Below are 14,273 nucleotides of genomic sequence, written 5' to 3'. Positions count from 1 at the left end.
ACCGGAGCTATATAGTGCTGAGGGTGCTGGGGGGTTCTGTGGGTGCTGGGGTTTCTATAGGTGCTGGGATGACTGGGTGCACTGGAGCTGTTGTGGTTGCTGGCAGTGGTGGGGGTGGTATGGGTGCAATGCATGCTATGGGTGCTGTGGGCTCTATGGGTGCTGGGGGTGCAATGGGTGCAGTGGGTGCTGTGAGCCCTGGCCCCAGTCCCTGCTCCAGGCACTGGGGACCCCAGTGCTGGCATCTGGGAGAGGTCCAAAGAGTGCTGGGATGGGTGTTGGGAGCTGGGATGGATACAACCTTGAAGCTTGTGAGGTCCTAAGGGAAGATCCCAAGCCTGGAAGCAGGATGCTCCAGCTGGATGCAGGGATGAAGTGGGGTGCTCCATCTGGATGCAGGGATGAAGCAGAACCATGGAAGTTTGGGTTCTCCTTCATCATTTGGGTGTGGAGAGGAGCCTTCAGCATGGATTGGAGCCACAGGACAAGGGGTGATGGGTTCCAACTGGAACAGCGAAGTTCAGGTTGGAGATAAGGAAGTGAGGGTGCTGGGACACTGGGATGGGTTGGATGGAGAAGAATGGATGGGCTTGGAGCAACCTGGTCTAATGGAAGCTGTCCCACCTGCCTCTTCATGCCATGCTTTAATGGCGGGGCAATGATTGGACTTGATGCTCCTGAAAGTCTTTCACAAACTGGTTGATTCCCTGATTCCCAGCTCCCGCTTCCCACTGTTCCCTGCCCTCCATCCCTCATCCCCATCCCTGCGCACGGACCAGGAGAAGAGGTGGGCACGCAAAGCATCCTCTCTATGGGAAAATAAGGCAACTGTATTGAAGCTGAAGCCAACTTCAAGCGACGCCGCTCCTCAAGGCTTCTTCCCCCTTAGAGCCTGCAGCAACTCCTGCACCCGACTGACAAATTCCACGAGCACCCGGTATGGGAAGGAGCAGATGTCACTGGTGCTCGAGGCCGTCGGAGCCGGCATCGTCTGCTGGATGGGCGCATGCGAGACGTGCTGGTGGCTCCATGTCGGGGGCGTCGCGGAGGCTCCCGCGGAGTGGAACGTCCCCAGCTGGTGGAGGATCCACTCATGGAAGTGCCTTGTTGAGGTGTAGACCCCCGGTTGCTTGGCCCTGGCGCAGCCGCGGCCCCAGCTCGTCAGCCCCACAACCCAGAAAAAGTTGGCATTGTTGTCCCGGCACATGAGGGGACCGCCACTGTCACCCTATGGAGGAGAAACAGAGAGGGGATGAGGATGGGGATGGGTGGCCATGGCAACGCCTGAGGGGACCACCGCTGTCACCCTGTGGAGGAGAACGGGAGAGGATGGGGAGGGGTGGCCATGGCAACGCAGAGGGGACCACTGCTGTCACCCTGTGGAGGAGAACGGGAGAGGATGGGGAGGGGTGGCCATGAGGCTGCTGCCACCCTATGGAGGAGAACGGGAGAGGATGAGGATGGGGATGGGTCGCCATGGCAGTGCCAGAGGGGACCACTGCTGTTACCCTATGTGGATGGAAGGGTTCTCCTTCATCATTTGGGTGTGGAGAGGGACCTTCAGCATGGATTGGAGCCATAGGACGAGGGGTGATGGGTTCCCACTGGAACGAGGGACTATGGGTTGGAGATAAGGAGAAATTGTTCCCTATGAGGGTGGTGGGACACTGGGATGGGTTGGATGGAGAAGGATGGATGGGGCTTGGAGCAACCTGGTCTAATGGAAGGCATCCTTGCCCCTTGCTTAGAACTGGATGCTTTAAGCTCCTTCCCAACCTAACCCATTCCATGAATCCATGCTCACGACATGGTTTAGTGGTGGAATCTCAATGCTCTTAAAGCTCCAACCTCTATGGTCCCTGCGCAGGGATGATGGAGCAGGAGCTGGATGCGCTTCCAAAGCTGGGATAAAGGGGGATGCAGAGCAAGGCCCTGCAGATGGGAGAGGAGAAGGGAGCCCCAGGGGCACATCCCTACCTGGCAGGTGTCGATGCCACCCTGCGGGTACCCAGCACACAGGTTGTGGCTCTTGATGGCCCCTCGGTACCATAGGCTGCTGTTGCAGAGCTTGGCATCGATGAGGCGGACCTTGGCCTCCTGCAGGGCAGATGGGGACGATGCCCCCGCTGTGGGGACACAAAGGGGGTCAGGACTGCGGGGAGAAGGGACGGATATGGGGGTATTTGGGGCTGAAAAGATCAATGGGAGCCATCAACACCGCCCCATGGCACGGGCTGCATCCCCTTTGTTCTGCATCCTCAACATAAGGAGGACATGGAGGGACCTTCAGCGATGGGACAAGGGGTGATGGGTTCCAACTGAACCAGGGATGCTCAAGTTGGAGAGAAGGAAGTGGTGGGAGACTGGGATGGGTTGCATGGAGAAGGTCAGGATGCTCCATCCCCAGTCGGAGCAACATCCAATAGACCTGGATGAGCTTTACCCTCCCTTCCATCCCATTCCATGAATCCAGGACCCGGCATCCCAAGGCCAACGGGGCCGTCGGGCACTCACTTCTGGCCTCCCTCGCGCCCCATCCGCTGATGAAGCACTCGGAGAGCTGGGATACCCTGAGCGTCGCATCGGGCAGGCAGGCGAGCTGCACGTGGTACCCGCACTGCACCGGCTGGTCCAGCTCCACCAAGGCAATGTCGAAGCCGCCGGAGATGTTGGTGTAATATTCATGGACCACGACCCTCTGGATCCAACGTTTCTGGGTCTCGGAATTGGCCCAAGCCAGGTCCGTGATTCCGACCATCACGAACCAATCCGTGGTGAAGCTGGGAGGGAGTGGAAGAGCAGGGATTGGAGCCATAGGACAAGGGGTGATGATCCCAAGCTCCTTTCCCATCCAACCCATTCCATGATCCATTCCATTCCATCCCATCCCATCCCATTCTATGGAGGGGTGGGAAGGAGCCACATTCCTGCTGCTGCCCAAAGGAAAGCACTGCCCCAGCACGCCTTAGGCTCAAGGGCTGTCAAGCTGGAAGCAGCCTTCTCCTGAGCGCTCTTCCCAGTGCATCCAGGATGGGGAAGGGGACGGGATGGGAGCTGCTCCTTGGCTATTCCCTATGGCTGGAATCCCTTCTCCCCCTTACTTTTGCCCGACGAAGCAGTGAGCGGCCGTGAGGACCCATTGCGGGGTGATGAGGGACCCCCCGCAGATGTGCGAGAAGCCGGTGGCCGTGGGGAACTGGATGCTGACCATCCATGGCCAGGCGCCCTGGTGCGCATCCACGCCTCCGACGATGCGCGACACCCCATAGGAATCAGCCATGGGACGGGTACCGCAGGTCCCTCTGGAAGCAGAAGCCCAACACTGGATGGTTAGGGATGAAGGGCGGGCATCATCCCCCCCCCTGGGTGATGCAGGGACAAGGGACCCTATGGGGTGCCCCAGGCATCCCACCCCATAGGGTGCTGCACAAGGGACCCTATGGGGTTGTCCTGGGTTCCGCAGTAGCAGTCATGTTTTTCCTTTGTGTTAACTGGTGCGGTGCAGTGTTTTGACTTTCAGCTCGGGAACAGAGCTGATAACAAGTATATTTTGGTTTGGCCAAGGACTTTGTGAGGCTCATGCTCTGCCGGGGAGGAGGGGAGGCTGTGAGGAAGCAGAGACGGGGCGCCTGACCCGGGCTAGCCGGGGAGGTATTCCATACCACAGCACGTCATGCCCGGGGTGAGGGGTAACTGGGAGTTACCCGGAAGGACAGGGGCTTCCGGGTGGAACTCGTTTTCTTGGCCGGTGGTATCGTATTCTCTTCCCTTGTTATTTTCCCTTATCACTGTTTTAGCTGATAGTAGCGGTGGTGATTTGTTGCTGGACTGTTTTTGTCATCATCCCGCCCCACTGGGTGATGCAGGGACAAGGGACCCTATGGGGTGTCCCATAGGTGAGCATCATCCCACCCCATAGGGTGCTGCAGGGACAAGGGACCCTATGGGGTGCCCCATAGCTGCGCTGTGCCACCGCATGGGGTGATGGCGAGGAAGCGGGGCTCTCCCAGTCCCACCACCCCACTGGTGTGACCATGGTTGGGAGCAGCAGCATCTCCCTATGGAATACCAGGAGCCCCGGAGCCTGGTGCCACTCACCCACAGCTGTCCCAGGAGCCATGCACCAGCCAGGCCAATGCCAGCAGGATGAAGACATGGAGCAAAGCCATCGCTGCCATCACCGCTGAGGGTGACCCCAAGGTGCCACCAAGGTGCTGCCACCACCACTGAGGGTGACACCAAGAAGCTGCAGCCAAGGAGCTGCCACCAAGGAGCTGCCACCAAGGAGCTGCCACCAAGGAGCTGCCACCAAGGAGCTGCCACCAAGGAGCTGCCACCAAGGAGCTGCCACCAAGGAGCTGCCACCAAGGAGCTGCCACCAAGGAGCTGCTACCAAGGAGCTGCTACCAACACTGCGCCCAAAGCACAACTGCCCCAGGGATACGGGTGCTGGATACAGGTCCCTTGGTGCTGCGGCTGATGTCATAGAGAGGCAGGTTTCATGGGGGGGGGGGGGGGGCATGGGGGATTCCATGGGGGGTTCCATGGGGGGATGGAGGGGGTGTGATGGGCTTAGGATGATTTGAATCCCTATGGGATGCTCTGGAGCTCTGTGGGATGCAAAAAATGGAAGCAAATGGGGGGGCACCCAAAGATGGATGGGGGGCACCCAAAGATGGATGGGGGCACACCAAAGGGCAATGGAAGCAGATGGGGGCACCCAAAGGCTCAAACAAGCACATGGGAGCCCGCCAAAAGGACCAGGAAGGTGCCCAAGGAACCGCAAGGATGAGGGATGCAGGGGGCAGAAGCAGCATCCCCATGGAGCAAGGTCCCTGGTGAGGATTTATCCCACATTGATCACAAAACCACCGCTGTTTGCCCCTCAAAAGCACCCAAAATCCTGGGACTTGGTGGGCAAGGAGTGGTGAAGGGGTTGTCCTTATATTCCAGAGCCTGGAAGCGGGATCTGGCAGCAGGAGCCTCCGTGCAGGCCCGGATCCAAGCAGCTTCCCAGCTTCTGCTTTGGGCCAAAAAGAGGTGGAATGGGGGCCAGGTTGTTGTTAAAAGCCACTTTGGGGGGGGGGGGGGGGAGTTCAAATGGTGCCAAATCCAGGGAATTTGCCCTGGAGGGGGAGGGGGAGGATGGGGAAAAGAAGGGATTGGAAAGGGATTGGTGCAGAAGGAATGGGGTTTGTGTGGTATTCCTGGAAGTGGGCATGGTTGGATGGGGCTTGGAGCATCCCGCTCCATGGAAGGTGTCCTTGCCCATGGCAGGGGTTGGAGCTGGATGAGCTTTAAGGTGCCTTCAACCCAACCCATTCCATGATTCCATGACTCCATGATCCCACACCTCTGTGCTGCAGTGTGGATGTTCCCTGGTGTAGGGACCTTAGGGAGGAGCTGGTGGCACAAGGGAGCTCCAGAGCATGCCACAAGCAGAGCATCCCATAGGGATTCACAGCATCCCATAGGGATTCACAGCATCTCACAAGCAGAGCATCCCATAGGCGTTCAGATCATTCCACAAGCAGAGCATCCCATAGGGATTCACAGCATCCCACAAGCAGAGCATCCCACAGGTGTTCAGAGCATCCCACAAGCAGGGCATCTATCTTGGGTTCAGCAGGAGCAGTCATTTTTTCTCCCTCTTGGTACCTGGTGCAGCGCTGAGTTTTTGACTTTCAGCCTGGGAACAGCGCTGATAACACCGATGCTTTTAGTTGCTGCTCAAACGTTCAGTCTGACCAAGGACTTTGCGAGCCTCATGCTCTGCCATGGAGGGAGGAGGAAGGGAAGCCGGGAGGAAGCAGAGACAGGACACCTGACCCAAACCAGCCAAAGAGGTATTCCATAGCACAGCACGTCATGCCCGGGAGGTAACAGGGAGTTACCCAGAAGGGCACTCACTGCTCGGTCGGGCTCGGTCGGCGGGTGGTATTGTATTCTCTTCCCTTGTTATTTCCCTTATCGTTATTATTATTGGTGTAGCAGCAGTGGTTTGTGTTACACCTTAGTTACTGGGCTGTTCTTATCTCAACCCGGGGGAGGTACATTCTTTCGATTCTCCTCCCCATCCCTCCGGGAGCGGGGGGAAGGGAAGAATACACAATAGCAACATTTCACAGAGTAAACGTAGGCAAGAAGCTAACTCCACACAGAAAAATTACCTTAAGCAACCAAATTGCTGTCATCCATCAGGTCCTGCTTTGTTCCTCATCTGCACAGAGCTGTTTCAGGTCTCGGTTTCCTCCTGATTTGTTAGGCTAGTCGGCCACAGCACATTTTTTTAGCATTAATGCATACCTTGAACACAATACCTGTTGAAATAAAATCCACTAATTGTCCTATTTTATAAGAGACAGCTGAATATTGTTTTCAGAAACCTTAAAGAATCTTCAGCTTACCTAAAAATTGTGGTTTACTTTAATATGTATCCGAATAATAAGCTTGTACCTTAAAGCAGAATCCATGGTTTGTTGGAGCTCCAGAAATCTTTTTGCCTGTCAAAGACATGTACGTATCACTAAGGCTGAATTCACAGAAAAACTGCAGATGCCTTGGCTCCTAAAAAGAAGAGCAATGTACTTTAGTTAGACTATTTTTAGCCAGCCCCTCCAGAGAAGAAACTCAGGAGATGTAGTAGTTATCCTGGTCCAAAATAGTCTTAACATACTGTACGTTTGACATTGTGAAATCTAGAAAGAGACAACTTAGCATCAATTTCATAATGCAGAGAAAAAGCACATCAAACTAGTCAAAGAGTTCATTCTGCCAGAGAGGGAGAAAAACCAAAGTACAAGTGATGACACTTCTGGGAAAGCATCCGCTAAATTCAAGCCACAATAATATTACAGGAGGAGTCACGTTTTGAGAGCTGTATGCATTTCAAACATCAAAATAAAAGGTACTTTCATAACCTGAAAACTGTCCACTCCTCTTTCTAACCATTCTCTCCATCCTCTAAGATGAACCAAGTTAAGGAAGAAAACAAAAGAGGTTTGCTGAAGGATACAAAAGCAGCTCAACGATTACTCTGGCAGTTAGCACAGAAAATTCAGAACAAGAAAAATCTTTAAGTGCTTTACGTAAAAGGTGTCTCAACTCCAGTGTATCCTGTTTAACATTATCAGGTTTCAAGAACTGCCACCAAAAAGTTGAAGTAGTAAAATGGAAAACTGTACAGTGACAGAACCTGAGAACTCGCAAAATCTTCCTGTAAAATCCCTTTATACACAGGGTTTTTTTATTTTACATCATGAAGTAAGACAACCCCTTTTCAAAGCACCTACTTACACTTCAGCATTTTAACTACTAGTTGAAAATTGATTTTAAAAGAGTACGCTGTTAACTGACTGGAAAAATATTGATCAGAATGAAGCAAAGTTAGGCAAAAGGAAATTACTCTAAGACAATACTTTTCCAAGTTTATATCGCTCTACATTTTATCTAGAATAAATATTTTTTTCCTTTTTATCGTTGGAAGTTGAAATTCAATTTTTTCTTATTAGAACAGATTTTAAATACATACACCTTTGCTCTAACTTCGTTATGTTATTATGTTCTCCCTTTTTTATTTTCCCTTACCTCAGATGTACCTTTAGTGGAAAAATAAAGGCCAGATCTTCTCAAAAGAAAGTACAGTTCTCTCCGGGATTTTTCCCCCTGCTCCTTTGCATGCAAATAACTGTGAATCTCAGGAGATGTGCTGGAGCTTAGGAACATCTGAAAGAAAACATCAGATATGCGTTTTTCCTTCCACCTGAAACCAGCTTTCTATTTCACTAACATACTCAGACAGAACTAAGGGGAATAAACCCCTATATCCAGTATCACACCACAGGAATTCAATTATGATTGCATCTAATCCCATTAAGAGTACTTCTGACTTAAGATGTGTAGAATGTTACACAACTCCAAGGTATGCTAAGCAAGTTACATATTTATATAGAACGTATGGTTTGAAATGAGAGCATTAGTTATGCAATATGTTGACTTCAGCAACAAAACCAGTGTTAAGAAGTTCTGATCCCCTGCCTCAGACCCTACGTGTATAAAACTGCAAATGAATGCCACCAACAGATGAAGAAGAAACAAAACAAAGCTACCTCTCCTTCCTCCTGTGTTACAAACCAGATAAAGGAACCGATCTGAGCTAAAATTAATTCAGCAAAGAACTCACAAAAACTGAACACAAACCCATGCAGGTCAGGTAGATGTTACCATTTTCAAAAGGAGGAGACAAAGGAGCCACCTGAAGGGGTGCCTGAGCAGGAGCTTTAGGAGCCAAAAGCAGAAGCTGGGCCAATCATCGAGACAGCTGCTCAAGATATTCAATGGCTTTGCTTTAGCCATTTCAACCAGACATTGTCAGAGCGCAACACAATTGTTACCTAGCAAGACACTGTTATCTTAGTGTCGTGGTTTAAACCCAGTCAGGTAGCTTGTTCACTCACTCCCAGTGAGTGGTGCTGAGCTGACAACAATCGAGGTCTGTGTCCGTCTTCCCGGAGGAACGGGGAGGAGGATCTAGAGAGTGCAACTCCTACGGGTTGAGACAAAAACAGTCCAGCAACAAATCACCACCGCTACTATCAGCTAAAACAATGATAAGGGAAAATAACAAGGGAAGAGAATACGATACCACCGGCCAAGAAAACGAGTTCCACCTGGAAGCCCCTGTCCTTCCGGGTAACTCCCAGTTACCCCTCACCCCGGGCATGACGTGCTGTGGTATGGAATACCTCCCCGGCTAGCCCGGGTCAGGCGCCCTGTCTCTGCTTCCTCACAGCCTCCCCTCCTCCCTGGCAGAGCATGAGCCTCACAAAGTCCTTGGTCAGGGTAAACATCACTTAGCAACAACCAAAAACATCGGCTTCACCAACACTGTTCCCAGGCTGGAAGTCAAAACACAGCACTGCACCAGCTACCACAAAGGAAAAAAAAACCAACATGATTGCTACTGCTGAACCCAGGACACAGACCCAAAACAGCCCCCAAAAAACGGACCCCCAAAACAGGACAAAAACTCCCCAAAACACCCCAAAAACCACCACATGGTCACGTTGTTCTGCTTCTCCTGTGGGATACAGGGTCAGAGCCCCAAAACAGACCCAAAAAGGGCCAAAAACAACCAAAAACACCCCAAAAGCCACACCAAAACCACCTTGTCCTGCTTCTCCTATGTGATAGATTGTGAGAGCCACAAAACAGGACAAAAAAAGGATAAAAGCAGGCCAAAACACCCCAAACAACCCCCAAAATGGGCCAAAACCACCTTGTCCTGCTTCTCCTATGGGATACAGGGTTAAAGCCCCCAAAAAGACACAAAACAGGCCAAAAACAACCCAAAACCCAGCACAAAACCACCTTGTCCTGTTTCTCCTATGGGATACAGGGTAAGAGGCCCAAAACAGGCCAAAAAAAAGGACAAAAACATGCCAAACCACCCCAAAACCACCTTGTCCTCCTTCTTCTAAGGGACACAGGGTCAGAGCCCCAAAACAGACCCAAAATAGGCCCCAAACAGGACAAAAACAGGCCAAAACCACCCCAAAACCACTTTGTCCTGCTTTTCCTATATGATACTGGGTCAGAGCCCCAAAACAGGACAAAAACAAGCCAAAAGCAGGCCGAAACCACCCCAAAACCACCTCTTCCTGCTTCTCCTATGGGATACAGGGTCAGAGCCCCAAAACAGGACAAAACCAAGCCAAAAGCAGGCCAAAACACCCAAAACAACCCCAAAAACAACCCCAAAATCACCTTGTCCTGCTTCTCCTATGGGACACAGGTCAGAGCCGCAGAACTGGACAAAACCACCCCAAAACCACCTTGTCCTGTTTCTCCTGTGGGCACAAGTTCAGAACACCAAAACAGGCTCAAAAAAGTACAAAACCAACCAAAAACTATTCAAAACCAAAACAAACCCAAACCACCCTAAACCCACCAAAAAACCACCTTGTCCTGCTTCTCCTGTGGGACACAGGCTCAGAGCCCCAAAACAGGCCAAAAAGAGGAAAAAAACACACCAGTACACCCCAAACCACCCCTAAAACAGCCCAAGCCAACGCCGAAGCACTGTCTCGTGCTGCAGCTCTGCCTCATTCCAGAGCCTTGGATCATCTGGGAGCACGGGATCCCATTGGCATTGCAGCTCCTGCTGCTTGGGAGCAGATCCTATGGGATCTGGATCCAGATCCGGATGCTCCACACATGGACACGGATCCAGGTCTGGATTCGGTTGTAGGGGGGAGCTTGGACAGAGAATTCCATGTGGCTGGAAGAGCAGAACTGGGCTCCAGGAGGGCGGCTCTGGGGTGGGGGGGAGAGACACCATTGCCCACCATTGCCCCTCATTGTCTCCATTGACCCTATTGGCCCCCATTACCCCCTTTGCCCTCCCCATTACCCCCATTGCCCATTACCCCCCATTACCCCCATTGCCCCTGTTACCCCATTACCCCCCCATTGCCACCCGTTACCCCCATTCCCAACTCACTTCCCACTGCTCCGCACTGGATCCAAGGATGGGGCTGGGGATGCCCCGGTCCCGCCGCACATCCGGTTGCGGCTCCCATTGAGGCTCCAGGGACCCCGGGTTCGAGCCCCGAGCTCCCGGGTTCGGGTCCCGAGCTCCCGGGTTCGAGCCCCGGTGCCCCCGGAGCAGCGGCGAGAGCCGGGGGGGAAGCCCCGGTGCCCCCCCCACGGAGCAGCGCCCCCAGCACCGGGGTCCGGTGCAACAGCGCCCCCAAGCGGGCGGCCCGGACCCGCGCTATGGGGTATTGGGGGGCGGGCACTGGGACCCCCAAGTTATGGGGCGCCCCCTTTGTGGCCCCCAAGGTATGGGGCAGGCTCTGGAAGTTCCCTATGGAGCCCCCCCAAGTTATGGGGTGCCCCCTTTGCCCCCCCCAAGTTATCGGGCGGGGTCTGAGGGTCCCCCTTTGTGCCCGCCCCCCAAGTTATGGGGTACCTCCATAGTGGGGGAGGGGCGAGGCCCCGCCCCACGTGACCCGAGGTGACCTGGAGGGCGAAGAGCCCGCGGGGGGGGGCAGGAGGCGGCGCTGGGTGATGACCACGTGACGCGGGGGGGGGGGTGGGGGGGGTAGGGGCCTGCGGGGGGCGTGCAGGGGCCTCCCATCAGCCCCCATTGCCCCCATTACCCCACTGCGTCCATTATCCCCCATTGCCTCCATTACCCCTCATTGCCCCCATTACCCCCACATTGGCTTCATTACCCCCCATTACACCCATTGCCCCCATTACCCCCACATTGGCCCCATTGCCCCCCATTGTCTTCACTGCCCCCCATTTCCCCCCATTGTCCCCCTCACCTCCCCTCGTGCCTGCGGCCGTTACAGGGGGCGGAGTCAGCTGAAGGGAGAGGAGGGGCTACTCTACAGCCCTGCGCTCTGATTGGCTGCGCAGCGCAGTGCGCGGGGCCAGGCGCTGATTGGCTGCCGTGGAAGTGGGCGGGGCGACAGGAAAAGAGCGAGGGTTGGCTGGGGGGGGGGAAAGAGAGAGATGGGGGGCGGTGGGACCCTATGGACCTCTATAGAACCCTATGGGGCAGGGACAGGTTCACACCCACTGCTGGCTCCATGGCTTTACATGGGGGCAATGGCGGTAATGGGGCAATGGGGGTAATGGGGGCAATGGGGGTAGAGGGGGGGTCCCGGGGTCTCGAGCTCTGCCCCCCGCGGCCCCCCTGCGTCCTGGTACTGGAGCTGCTGCTGCTCCCCCCTCCAAGGGACTCGTAAAGAGACCCCCCCTCCATGGTCAGACACTGCAGGGACCCATAGAGACCCATAGAGGGACCCATAGAAACCCATAGAGACCCATAGAAACTATAGAGACCCATAGAGAGACATAGAGCACCTTAGAGACCATAGAGACCTACAGAGACCCCATAGAGATCCATAGATACCCCACAGACACCCCAGAGAGCCTGAAAGCGAACCAAAGTGAAGCATAGAGACCCACAGAGACCCATAGAGACCCCATAGAGACCCATAGACTACAGGGACTACAACCCTGATCATGCAACGCTGCCCCCATAGAGCCCCATTATGACGCTGCTCAGCCAGGACTACAACTCCCATCATGCCCCACGCTGCCCATAGAGACCCGTTATGGCTCCGGCCAGGAGGGGACTACAACTCCCATCATGCCACGCGGCACCCAGAGAGCCCTGTCATGGCGTCGCCCAGCCCGGACTACAACTCCCATGATGCAGTGCGAAACCCATACAGCACCATTAAGGCGCCGCCCGGCTTGGACTACAACTCCCGTCGTGCCGCGCGGCGCTCCCCGCGCGCCAATTTCGCCCATCATGGCGGAGCTGGAGCTCCCCTCCGATCCCGACCTGCGCAGGTTGGAGCCCGCGGGACCCCCCAGTGGGGGCTTTTGGGGTCCTGGGGGGGTTGGGGTGCTCCTGACCCCCTCTCTTTGTCTCCCCCCCACCTCCAGGCTGTGCACGGGGCCCTGGTGACCTGACATTCTTAAGGTGACCCCTCTCCCCTCCCCCCCCCTCCCCCCCGCGCTATTTACATCGGTGTCAGTGAGGCTTCGGATAGGACCCCCCCCATCCCCCCCTTTATCCTCCCCTCTCCCATCCCGGGTATAAAGAGGGGGGAAGGTGCCACCCCCTGACACCCCCGGGTGGGGGATGGGAGGTTGTGTCCATTGGGGACCCTCCCCACCCCACCCCCCCCGTTTTGGGGTGCTGGGGGGGAGGTGAGGTCCCTCCCCCCCCATCCCCACAGACAGTTCATCAACAGGCACTTAATGACCCCCCCCTCCCCCGCACCTTCCCCGCCCACCCCACCCCCGTTTTTGGTTACATGAAGCCGTTTCTACAGGGAACCCCCCAAAACCCACGCACGCACCCACAATGTGTTTGAGGCCAACACTAAAACAGGATTGCAAAGTCAAAGAACACGGACCTGGATGCGCAGGGCAGCCCCGGGAGATGCAGCCTCCCGAGGGAGGGGAGGGCTCTCCTCTGCACTGGTTACTGCAGGGCTCTCCCTCCTTAAAGAGCCCACGCTCACCGTGGGGGCCCCGTCACAATGGGCAAATCCACAGCGACCGCCACGGCTTTGGGATGGCGGCAGCATCGTGCCCATGGCCACTGGGCACCCAGGGGTGCTGCGGGAGTCGCTGCGGGGGGACCAGGCTCTGCCCAGCCGGCTCGGGGAGGTCCCTCACGGGCTGCTCTTCCTCAGTGCCTTTGGTCCGGAGGTGGAGCATGCGAGGGGTCACAGCTCAACGTGGGCCATGGAACAGGGCGTCACGGCCACCTCCGAGGAGTGGAGAGGGACCGACATTGGCACAGCAGAGAATCATGGAATCCCAGAGTGGGCTGGAAGGGACCTTAAAGCTCACCCAGCTCCAAGCCCCAAAGGCACGGGCAGGGACACCTTCCACTAGAGCAGCTTGCTCCACGGCCCTGTGTCTCTGTGCACTCCCAGGGCATCCTGGGGATACCCCTAGAGAATCCCAGAGAATGCCTGCAGCACCTCCAGAGCACCCCATGGACCCAGTCAGAGCTCATGCATCACAATGACCTTGGGGACATGGAGACCACAGGGGTGGCTGATTCTGGAACTCCCCGTGTTCAGGTGTGTGAGGTCACAGAACCCCACAGAACCCTCCAGCAGAGGCACCGGGAGACGACAGCTGCCCCACGGAACACAAGCTACCGGTGGAGGAGGCAAGAGCAGCTCCTCTGGTGGTTCCCGTCTTGGTGTCTCGGAGCCGGTGCCGCCTGTGGACAGAGGAGCGTGGAAGGAGGTGGGTGGCGATGGCGATCTTGGGGTGCTGTAGGAGTTGCCAGAACACCTCAAGAGACTTCCCCAGAGTGGCTGCTTTGGACTCGGTGTGTGAGTTGGGCTGGCTGAGCCGGCAGCGGAGCGCTGCGGCTGCCGAGGGATGATCCTGGGATCTGCCCTCATTTCTTGTGGGGAGAGCAAGGGCCTGTGGGGATGGGCCAAGGGGGAAGGATTTTAACGTGACAGAGAGGGGAGATTGAGATGAGATCTTAGAAGTTGTTCCCTGTGAGGGTGGTGGGACAGTGGCACAGGGTGCCCAGAGAAGCTGTGGCTGCCCCATGGCTGGCAGTGTTCAAGACAGAGCTGAAAATACCCTGACTCTTTCCTTGGTACATGGTTGAGTTGCAGGTTTTATTCCATTTTTGGCTAAATCTGAACTATTCATGGAAGTTTCTAGCCTATTTTAAGCTTTTCCTAGCTATTTCTTAACTGGTTCAGGCT

At 55.2% G+C, this 14,273-nt stretch overlaps 1 protein-coding gene across 1 annotated transcript; it reads right to left on the bottom strand.

The window, feature by feature from the left end:
* Positions 1-868: 868 nt before the first annotated feature.
* LOC134170818 (acrosin-like) lies at positions 869-4,169 on the bottom strand. Its single transcript, XM_062632544.1, has 5 exons — positions 4,099-4,169; positions 3,102-3,437; positions 2,515-2,780; positions 1,978-2,126; positions 869-1,228 (listed from the first exon to the last, which is right to left on the bottom strand). The coding sequence occupies exons 1-5, from the start codon at positions 4,167-4,169 to the stop codon at positions 869-871; spliced, it is 1,182 nt and encodes a 393-aa protein (XP_062488528.1).
* Between the last annotated feature and the right edge of the window lie 10,104 nt (positions 4,170-14,273).

Source organism: Pezoporus occidentalis, unplaced genomic scaffold (genome assembly GCF_034315485.1).
Source record: "Pezoporus occidentalis ecotype Australia unplaced genomic scaffold, CSIRO_AGI_Poc_V1 ctg1107, whole genome shotgun sequence".
Taxonomy (NCBI): Eukaryota; Metazoa; Chordata; class Aves; order Psittaciformes; family Psittacidae; genus Pezoporus; species Pezoporus occidentalis.
The sequence above is the reverse complement of the archived record's forward strand: the minus strand, read 5'-3'. Positions and strand labels throughout refer to the sequence as shown.

Bases quoted from the DNA above. Each gene is read 5' to 3' on its own strand.
- LOC134170818 (XM_062632544.1), bottom strand. From the start codon at position 4,169: ATGGCTTTGCTCCATGTCTTCATCCTGCTGGCATTGGCCTGGCTGGTG. The intron at 2,781-3,101 runs GTAAGGGGGAGA...ACTCCCTCCCAG, and splicing joins CACTGCTTCGTCGGGCAAAA to CTTCACCACGGATTGGTTCG. The intron at 2,127-2,514 runs GTGAGTGCCCGA...GTGTCCCCACAG, and splicing joins GGGCGCGAGGGAGGCCAGAA to CGGGGGCATCGTCCCCATCT.